Source organism: Acanthamoeba castellanii (genome assembly GCF_000313135.1).
Source record: "Acanthamoeba castellanii str. Neff unplaced genomic scaffold scf7180000084740, whole genome shotgun sequence".
NCBI lineage: Eukaryota > Discosea > Longamoebia > Acanthamoebidae > Acanthamoeba > Acanthamoeba castellanii.
The window spans coordinates 122,344-131,881 of NW_004457372.1; the positions used below are offsets into that span (position 1 = coordinate 122,344).

Sequence of the window (9,538 nt, forward strand, 5' to 3'; positions counted from 1 at the left end):
CCACAATTCATCGCCGATCGGCCGGAACGCAGCGGACAAACTGGCTGATGCGCCGTCATCGCAGGACTTGATGCGGCTGGGCAGTGTGTGCAGCCTCCGGGCGGGCGTCGCGGCGGGCAGGCCACGGACTGTGGCCGATGGCCGAATCGCAGCTGCTGATGAAGACGAGGAAGACGACGACGGCGAAGAGAACAGGAGCCGGGCGTCTTCTGCTTCGAACCGCGCCCACTCCGCGGCGGTCTTGGGCGTGGGCCGGAATCGCTGCTCGACGTACTTGGCCTGGATCCAGGCCGTCAGCTCCCTGGTGGACAAAAAAGAAAAAACAAAGAAAAAGAAAGACAAGGTCAGGCAGCCGCAGAGATCTGAGTGTTGGAGACGACGCACTCGAACGAAGAGCGCGGGGTGGGCTTGTGCACGTGGGACGGCACGTCGTTCTCGAGGATGCCATTCACCAAGTCATTACCGCGCGTCTTGAGGCTCTGTGTGTGTGTGTGTGTGTGCGTGTGCATGCGTGGTGCGAGTGCGTGGTGAGCGCAAAGCGAAGAAGCCGAGTAGCGCGGGAGAGGACCGGTGTACACCTTGACCTGGGCCGGGGTCCAGCGGTCGAGCTCCAGAGACCGCACGCGCGACACCGTAGTGCCCAGCGATCTGGTGTCGTTCGCAAGTGAGGAAAAAGCAAACCAGCTTCTTGAGTATGAAATGAGCGTGAGGTGGAGGTGGAGCAGCCCACCTGTGCACTCCCGAACAGCGAATGCAAAAGATGGAGCCGAACGTGAGGGAGGCCCACTGTGGATCTGCCGTCGGAGATATCTGGTCAGACGAAAAAGAAAGCGAAAAAGAACGGGGGGGGTACCAGGGGCGCCACAGTCGGCGCATCGGCGGTTTCCCGGAAGCGTGAGCAGTCGCTTCAACTTTGCCGCCCCGTTGCTGCCGCTTGGACATGACATGCGACCTGCAGAGAGAAAAGATGAATGTTACAACGAACGAAGAGAAACGAGACCAGCGAGCTGGATGGCGGCGTACGTTGTGGCGGTGGTTTGCAGTCTGTTGTGTACGCGCACTGGACGTAGGAAAAAAAGTTTGTGACTTGATGGTGGCCTTGGTGGAAGCGAAAGGACTTGCATGAAGCTACGCACACTCACTGGAGTTCCACCCGGAATCTGCCATCGGTCACTCACTCGTGTCACCTTCACTCACCTGTGACGCGAAGCCCCCATCCACGTCAGCCCTGGGATTTGGGACATTTTGAATGTTCACTCCTTCACACGATGCATGTTTCGTCGTAACAACTCCAGTAGTTGGTTGCATGTCACCCGGCGATTGCAAAAAGAAATAGAAGAGAAAACATTTTAAACTATTATTATATTATTTTCATTGTTAAATAAATATATTGTCCAGGAGGTCAAGATAGATGGAAACGCGACAAAGGCCACCAGCACCAGGAGCAGCGCAGGAGGAGAAGCGTGGAGCCAATGTGGAGGTCTATGGCTTCGTTGCCTGGATAGCCACAGGCCTCACCTTCGGTACGACACATTTAATCCAGGCCTCGCTTCAAATCCCATCTCATCCAAGTTGAACACGTGTGCTCGACCCATAGTGGCCTATGTGTTGTGGGCGTTCCTGTCCGAAGAGTGGCTCGAGTGGCTCGGCGTGACCTACTACCCCTCCAAGCACGTCCCCCCCTACTTCTGCTCTGTTTCGTTGGGTGCGGTGTCGTGTGCGGTGTGTGCGATGTGTGCGATGTGTGCGTGTGTGCGATGTGTGCAGTGCATGTACGTGTCACATGTCTAATGGGCACACGCTGCTTTCTGTGGCGCGTACGTGCGTGCTGACAGGTACTGGGCGACAGCCTTTCCGGCGTGGTTGTGCGTGAGCTACCTCTTCTTCCAGTTCCTCTTCTACACGGCCTTCAACTGGGCCTTTAGCACACCCCTCGACGCACGCACCACTCTCACCGGTACGCGCGTCTTGGTCGTGTCGTGTGGCGTCGTGTCGTGTGCGGTGTGCTGATACTTTGAGCAGATGAGCACACAGTGGCGCCAGCTCTGGGCACGCGGGAAGGAGCGACGCTGGTGGAAGATCTGCTGCTGCGGCGAGAAGGACATCGGCTGGCCGAGGAGGCTGGACTCGACCGCGACCGCTACCGACGCAACGTTCGGGGCGAGGTGCCGTCCCTGTGCGATCTTCCCATCACGACTGTCAACTCCCTCCTCTTCCCTTCCAAGCAAAAATGACAAACCAAACAAACCATACAAACCTGATGTGTCCTGTAGCTTTCGGTGTGGCGCTCCTCTCCACTTCCAACGATGCACATTTGTGTGTTCTTTGATCACTGCTTCGCCCGCAGTGCGAACGCGCCGGCTGCACCGAACGCGCACCTCGAGTGATTGTATGGGCGAGCTACTGGGCACCGCTGGTGCTGTCAAAGGCGAACTTGGGCGAGGACCGGGCGGTGAAGAGCTTCCGCCAGCTCTCGTGTCCGTGCTGCAACACCGACAACGTAAAGGCCTTTACGTTGCACGGGATTCGGTTTAGTCGAAACTCAAAACCACTACGCACACGCACACGCACACGCACACGCACACGCACACGCACACGCACATCTTTGTACCCGATCGAGGGCCTTGTCGTCGAAGGCGTAGGAGTTCTTCTGCTTGCCCTCGGCCACCTTGTACACGCGGTACCACTCCTGCACCGCCGCCAGCGTGCCCGGCATTTGCTTCTCCACCTCGCTCACGTCTGCGTGCCGTGATGGTTGTTGGTCGCCCATGCCACCATCGTCAGGCCTTGTGTTATGAGTGGTACGGTGTACCATTGAGGGAAGCAGCCTTGGGGTCGTTCACATCGATGGCGAGCACCTTCCAGTCCAGCTCACCCTCGTCCACCAGTGCAAATGCGCCAAGCACCTTCACCTTTACCACCTGTATTGCACAATACGCCACGACACACACACACACACCACACGCACGCACGCGCACAGTAAGCGCCTTGCTCATGAAGGAGACAGGCCTTGACTCGGGAGTGTACCTCGCCTCGCTGGGCGACGCGGGAGCCGATCTCGATGACATCAATGGGGTCGTTGTCGCCGGCCAAGTTCACCTGCGGGTGGGCTTCCGCGCTCGGATCCTCCCACGTCTGTGGGAACGCACCGTAATTGCACAGCACCGGCCCATGCTTCAGATACCTGGACCGAGCGCCAGAGGTCAGTCAGTCAGTCAGTCAGTGATGCGTTGCGTGGCACACGACTACTTGGCACGCAAAGAATGTTCACCTTAGCGCGCCATCCTTGCGTGTGTCCTGCTTGATGGGATTCCAGGGCTCATCGGTGGCGATCTCCATCTTCTGGTCGGTTCTGTTGAGGCGGTCGATATCAGCGGAAAGTGTTCGCAACCGCAGCTTACAAGGGCAAGGGTGTGCGCGCGCGTGGTGGCTGTACCCCTTGGGGATCTCTACGACGTAGCGGAGCACGCCCTGCTCGATCCGGGTGCCCGGCTCGGTGAGAGCGATGTCGTGCCAGGGCGAGATCTTCTTTCCCTCCGTGTTGTAGAAGAACACACGATAGCCCGGCGTGTCTGGCGTACCCACTTCCCGCGCCTCCACCTGCCAATATGGATTAAAAATTATTAATAATAAAACCAAAATCAAAACAAATAATAAATATTGATTGGAGTGTACGTCGGCACTGCGCACTGAAGTTGTCATGGCAGGCCCTCTGCCATGGAGGGCAACACTGCATCTAGTGACCGCGGTACGCCCCAGCACCCTGCTCCCGCACGTCGCTCGCAACATCTCCTCAAAATCAATAAAAATTGTGGAAAATAATTTCATTTATTTTCTCGGCCGGCAGGCACTCGCTCCGCAAGGCGGCCGTAGCCCACCTTGAGCCGCTCGAACGCGGCCAACGCGATCGCGGTGGTGGGCGCCTACACCAAGTGAAGGGAAGAGAAGTGAATCACGACACAGATGTGGTATCGGTTAAGGAATGCACACACTCGACACAGCAATGGAGCGAAGAGCATTCACACACCTGGAAGGCGATGCGCGCGCCGGCGCCTCGGAAGATGCCGCGCCAGCCCTCGTCGCTGACGATGCGTGCGACTCCGTGGAATACGTTGGTGTAGCCGAACGTTCGCTCCCCGCCTGCCCGTTCAACCTGCATTCTCAGCTTGGCCATATCTAGCACATTCGTGCTGTGTAGCTGTTAAGGCATGTACCGCCGCACACGCACACGCACACACCACCGCACATGCACGGCACACACGGCACACAGGACATACCACAGAGCGGCCAGTGAAGCTGCGGTGGCGGAGCACGCTAGGACTGCCCCGAATGATAGTGGCGTTGTTGTGCTCACCTCTGGTGGCGGTCGCCTCGTCGAGGCGGAGGTGGAGGAATCATTGCTGGCGGAGAACGCCTCGGCCAGGCCTTTCAGTTGCTCGTAGTATACAAAATAGAGCGCCGAGAAGGGGCCAAAACTGAGCACCGTTGCGCCGTAGCCTCGATACAGCCCTGTACGCACCCCATTACGACCCCAAACACAGCATCCCAACACGCATTGTTGGCGGCTTGATCAAGCAGTGGATTGCCGGTGCGGCCGGAATGGGTGGGTGGGGCTGTACCTCGGAGGCCCTCCGTGCGTAGGATGGTAGCGGCCGCATGGAGGTCGCCCGTGTAGGCGTAGGACGGCTTGCCCGCAGCCAGGGTGGACTGCACCTGCATTCGCTCCTTGACCACGTCTTGCGTATTCGCCAAGCGACGCAACGCAAACCACGAGTGGTGTTAACACGAACACGAACAGGAACCACACACGCGTGTGCGGGTTTTGGGTGGTTGGGGTCAGTTGGTTGACCCCCTGGTGCCTGGACCTGGCGAAGGCTGTGCGGCGTACCGATGGGAACCCAGAGAGCGCAGGAGACGAGCTCGGCGAGCAGTCCCGCGCCGAAGTGGGCCAGGAAGGGGCTCTGCCCCACCAGCCCCACCGAAAGCAGGCCCTTCTTGGCGAGCTCGTAGGTGGTGAAGTACAGGCACCCCGCTGGTCCGCTCCCCACAAATGCCGCTCCAAAGCCTTGCACACCGCACGACACGACACGACACAAGGCAGCAAACGCCACACATCGCACACGCACGCGGACGTGAGCACCAGGCCGTGCTTCCATTGTGTATAGGTGTGGGGGGGGGCATCTACCGCGGTAGAGCCCCCGCAGGCCTTCAGTGCGGAGGGTGTGGCGTAGAACGCCCCGCAGGCCTTCAGTGCGGAGGGTGTGGCGTAGAACGCCCCGCAGGCCGCCCTGGGCGCCGACCTGAAGCTTGGCCTTGACCGTGTCCAGCGGGTGGCACGGTATTCGTGACCTGCAGAGAGGGCGGTAGGAGGTCAAGTGAAGGCTGCCACTGCAAGGGGGGGGGGAGCGAGTGTACAGCATGCTTGCTGTGGCGGATGCCAGCATTGTGACGGTGAGGCTGGGTGGTGGGAGGGCATGGTGGGGCGGTCCCTCCTCGCGCTTGGGTCTGTCGCCCGGCTGGCGACTACTCATCCTTCCTTACTGCCCCGCCAGCCGTGGCAAAATATAATTTAAGGGCGCTTGACAGGAATGCTTCACTGGTGGGTCTTTTTGTTGACCACAATCGCCCAATTGGTGGCCCATCCGACAGAGGAAATGACTTATTTATTTGTTTCCTTGGGGGCACGAAAATTATGAATTTAGAATTATTTATTGCAACAGCGTGGGCGACCGAGGTGGTAATTTGTCCACGATGAAGCCGAAAGCCGAAAGTGACGAAGGTGCCGCACACGAAAAAAATCATTCTCAAAATCATTTTGAACACTTTTTCTCCCTTGAACGTGAATGTGAAATTTCGGTGGAAGTTTGGCCTGACACGTCATCTTTGCTGACGTGTCAGGCCAAAGTGTCGTTGAGATTTCATTCCCGAAAAGCGGCCTTAAAAGAAATGGAAATAATTATCAAGAAAAATGTAACAATTAAAACGTTTTCTATTTACACCTGAAGGGAACACGCGTGTCTACACGTAGATGCTGGCGGTGGGGGCGGAGGTCTCCCGAGACTCGTGGGCCTGAGGCTGGATGAACTCCCCCTCCTTCTTGATGGCGGTGGTGTCCGGTTCGTAGAGCACAGGGATCGACTCGTTCGACTTGTAGAGGAACGGCTGCGCGGGCTCCTCCTCCTCCATTGGCTCAGCCTGAACATGAGCTGTGTCAGCGCGTCTCCAGAACGACACGACACGCACGACTCAGGCAACACACACACACACACTTCCCATGAAACGCACCTGAGACTCGGTCGAGGCGGGGTAGAGGTCGAGGGGCTCGATGGAGGGGGTGGGTGGTGGGGTGCGCGGGAGGTGGGTCTTGGGCGTGTCGGCGAGCGAGTCCAGCGAGACCGGGGCCAGGGGCAGCGGGTGGTGCTTGAGCGCGGCCAGCACCTCGGAACTCAGGATGGGCCTAGTCCGTCGGCTGTCCTCTTTTGGCTCCTAACAGTTTGCCGGTCAGCTGTCAACGCCAAAGAAAGATGAATGGCTGAGAGCTTCACGTACCGCAGGAGAAGGGGGAGGCGGCGGTGGGAGGTCCGCTTTCTTCACCTGTGTGTCCTGAACAGAAGGAGGAAGAAGAAGAAGATTGTGAACTAAAGCGAAGAGGAAGAGGGGCGGTGGGTTGGAACCTTGCGAATGTTGTGCGTCTTGATGTGCGTGTGGTCCATCTTTGTCGCGTGTTCGGTTTTGTGTTGGGTGGTGGCTTGCGTGGTCAATCGGTCTCTTGAGTTCTGATGATGATGATGATCCAACTTGCCTGCTCCCCAAGGCTATGCGGAAAGGGTTGCAATCCTGTTGGGGACGAATGTCAGTCTGGACAGAAACCAACGTAATTTTCCCGGTTGTTTCCCCAGGTGCGCTGACCGCCACCACAGCATGTCACCCAAGCCGACCGCGCGAGCAGCCAAGCAAGCAGAGAGTAGAAGCCACTCAGGTGGTGGCAGTGGTCAAGAGGTTCCCCTGAGTTGGTGATCAACAACAAGCCAATGGCCATGTTAGGGTTGGGTTGGGGCATAAAGGGAAATAAACGGGTTGGGCACGGTTCGTCGTTGTAGCGCTCTGGGTGGCCGTGGCCGCGGGCCAGAGCGTGCAGTATGTGGGACGAGTCCAGCAGTCTCCGATCATTGCCGGAGCCGTCCAGTTTGAGTGGTCCAGCGTCGAAATACACACCACGTACCCCCCCCCCCGGCACCGGTAAATCCCGGCTTCGATTAAAGTTTGTGTCTTCAGGTTCAAGGGGAGGGCCATCGACGCTTTGCTCGACCGTGAGGGGAATGTGTTTGAGGTGTTTGTAGACGGCTTCTCGGTGGGCCTCATCAACACCCAGCGGCGTCCGCCAGCCAGTACACCGCCGCCAGCGGTCTCAGCTCCGGTGCGTCACATCTTTAGCTTTCACGGTGCTGCGCAAGCAGGAGGCGCGGTTCGGCGTGGTCACTTTCCCCGGGTTCGTCGTGGCTGGTGCGTCGGACGGCGAACGCTCCTTCATCCCTGCAGTCGCGGAGACACCCGAGAAGGCCCAGTTCGAGAGCCGACGCATCGAGTTCGCGGGCGATTCCATTTCGTGCGGCTATGGCATCGAGGGCCATCCGCCTTGCGATTTCAGTGCCGCCACCGAAAACAGCGGCCTGTACACACACCGCACACACCCACGACACGACACACACGCCGCACGACACACAATCTCGGCGTACTAACTCTCACTCGCTGTTGTAGGGCCTACGGCACTCTTATCTCCAAGAGCCTGGGTGCCGAGCTGCACCTGGAGTGCTGGAGCGGCTAGGGCGTGGTGAGGAATGTCGGCGACAAGAACATCACGTCGGCAGCCTGTCCGAGCCCTTCCCCTCCCTGTTCCCGCGGACCCTGCCCACCAACAGGGACTCGGCGTGGCACTTTGGCGTGTGGACTCCTCAGGTAACGTTGATCTCGCTCCCTCTAGAGGGAGAGCTCTTTATTGCCTGACTGACGCCGTGGATGCAACTTAACGACAACTGCAGGCTGTTGTGATCAACCTGGGCACCAACGACTACTCCACCCAGCCCGCTCCTCCCCAGGTCTTCGAAGAAGGTTTCGTCATCACCCCCATTCAGCACTATTTCGACTCACTTGCCACGACACACGGCACCAACAACGACACGACCAATGGCACGACACAGGTTACCAACAGTTTGTTGAGAAGATTCACAGCCAGTGCAAGGGCAACCACGAGACTCCGCACTTCTTCCTGGCCTGCGGACCCATGATCTCGCAGCCCTGCTGCTCCTAGGTCAAGAACGTGGTCGACAAGGAGAAGGCCAAGGGAGTGAACATCACGTTCATCGACAGCGCTGTACCCGTCATCAAGGCCGCCATGGGCTGGTAACGCCACATTATTGCTTAAGCAATTTATTAATTTATTTATTGTTCTTCTCGAGTTGGGTCAGCCACCAAGTGAGCGTGCCGTTGGCCCACGGCTCGGCGCGCTTGCTTTCGTCCGGCTTCTCCCGGATATGCAAGACGTGGGCCTCCGCCTGCGCCCACATGTGGGTCGGGTACACGTCGGTGAAGTTCATCGGGTAGCCCATGCTGTAGTGCAGGTAGGGCTGCACAGCGCCGTTGACGTTGAACAGGCTCTTGCCCTGCTCCTCGGTCCCGCCGCCGCCGGCCGTGGCCATGGCCTGCATCTGGGCGCCGTCGCGGCCCAACACGCCACGCAGGAACGCGGGCAGCCCGGGCTCGACCAAGCGGTTAGGCTGGGTGCGCGCGACCCGCAGCCGGTGCAGGTAGGCGTGGCCCCCGGCCAGCACCCGCTCGCGGTTGCGCGCGATGAAGGTCTTGACATCGACCCGCTCGTAGGGCGGCTCGGCGCTGAACAGCTGCACGAACTCGTCGGTGTCGACCAGGAACACAAAGTCGAAGTCGGCCTGAAACCGCACGAAGCCGTCCCACACCAGCAGCTCCTGCAGGTGGCAGTAGGTGACGTTGTAGTCTCGGCCCGGCGCGTCGACGGCGACGATGGTGACCCGCTCCAGCACGCCCGGGTGCCGCGCTAGGCGCCGCTCGACGTCCTTGATGTCCAGATCGACAGAGGCCAGCTCGAGCACCACGTGGTCTACGCCTACGATGTCGAGTGTCCACAGCAGCCAGAGGTCGACGTCAGCCGTCCAAGTGAACTGTCTCGTGATCCACACGCCAACTCGCACCCGGGCGTCGTCGCACGTGGCCCGCATGATCGCGCCCAGTTCGCTGATGCCGGCCCACGGCGCCGACGGCAGCGGTTCCCGCGGCGTGGCGAGGGCAGCAGTGGGCAGCAACGGGGCCGGCTTGGGGAAGTGGAGCACCTGGTCGAGCGGGAAGAAGACCACCTCCTCGGCGGCGAACACGGCAAAGCGCATGTCTGGCCGCATACTCCTCTCGCCCTCCGGGATGAAGAACGCGCATCGTACAACCAGCTCCATGAACCCCGGCTTGAACTGGTACCGCCACCCGGCGCCCGCAGGCTGGTCGAGTATGAAGC

The 9,538-nt window shown here is 59.3% G+C and overlaps 5 protein-coding genes and 1 pseudogene across 5 annotated transcripts; 2 read left to right on the top strand and 4 right to left on the bottom strand.

Moving 5' to 3' along the window:
• Positions 1-55: 55 nt before the first annotated feature.
• On the bottom strand, positions 56-1,167 carry ACA1_391070 (uncharacterized protein; the record flags this gene model as incomplete). The annotated part of the gene is made up of 7 exons (XM_004336715.1): positions 56-152; positions 194-301; positions 385-479; positions 579-648; positions 731-794; positions 854-952; positions 1,143-1,167. 7 exons carry the CDS (start codon positions 1,165-1,167, stop codon positions 56-58), a joined length of 558 nt encoding a protein of 185 aa, XP_004336763.1.
• Positions 1,168-1,411: 244 nt separating this feature from the next.
• ACA1_391080 (uncharacterized protein) lies at positions 1,412-2,234 on the top strand (the record flags this gene model as incomplete). Its single annotated transcript, XM_004336716.1, has 4 exons — positions 1,412-1,523; positions 1,598-1,674; positions 1,891-1,957; positions 2,023-2,234. 4 exons carry the CDS (start codon positions 1,412-1,414, stop codon positions 2,232-2,234), a joined length of 468 nt encoding a protein of 155 aa, XP_004336764.1.
• A 166-nt stretch (positions 2,235-2,400) lies between these two features.
• On the bottom strand, positions 2,401-5,531 carry ACA1_391090 (inorganic diphosphatase; the record flags this gene model as incomplete). The annotated part of the gene is made up of 13 exons (XM_004336717.1): positions 2,401-2,484; positions 2,612-2,739; positions 2,813-2,921; positions 3,028-3,184; positions 3,272-3,352; positions 3,437-3,600; positions 3,852-3,923; positions 4,028-4,198; positions 4,355-4,509; positions 4,620-4,736; positions 4,889-5,065; positions 5,186-5,349; positions 5,416-5,531. 13 exons carry the CDS (start codon positions 5,529-5,531, stop codon positions 2,401-2,403), a joined length of 1,695 nt encoding a protein of 564 aa, XP_004336765.1.
• A 487-nt stretch (positions 5,532-6,018) lies between these two features.
• On the bottom strand, positions 6,019-6,713 carry ACA1_391100 (uncharacterized protein; the record flags this gene model as incomplete). Its single annotated transcript, XM_004336718.1, has 3 exons — positions 6,019-6,195; positions 6,286-6,486; positions 6,675-6,713. The coding sequence occupies 3 exons, from the start codon at positions 6,711-6,713 to the stop codon at positions 6,019-6,021; spliced, it is 417 nt and encodes a 138-aa protein (XP_004336766.1).
• Positions 6,714-7,102: 389 nt separating this feature from the next.
• Positions 7,103-8,404, top strand: ACA1_391110 (annotated as a pseudogene).
• Positions 8,405-8,435: 31 nt separating this feature from the next.
• Positions 8,436-9,479, bottom strand: ACA1_391120 (uncharacterized protein; the record flags this gene model as incomplete). Its single annotated transcript, XM_004336719.1, has 2 exons — positions 8,436-9,362; positions 9,387-9,479. The coding sequence occupies 2 exons, from the start codon at positions 9,477-9,479 to the stop codon at positions 8,436-8,438; spliced, it is 1,020 nt and encodes a 339-aa protein (XP_004336767.1).
• Between the last annotated feature and the right edge of the window lie 59 nt (positions 9,480-9,538).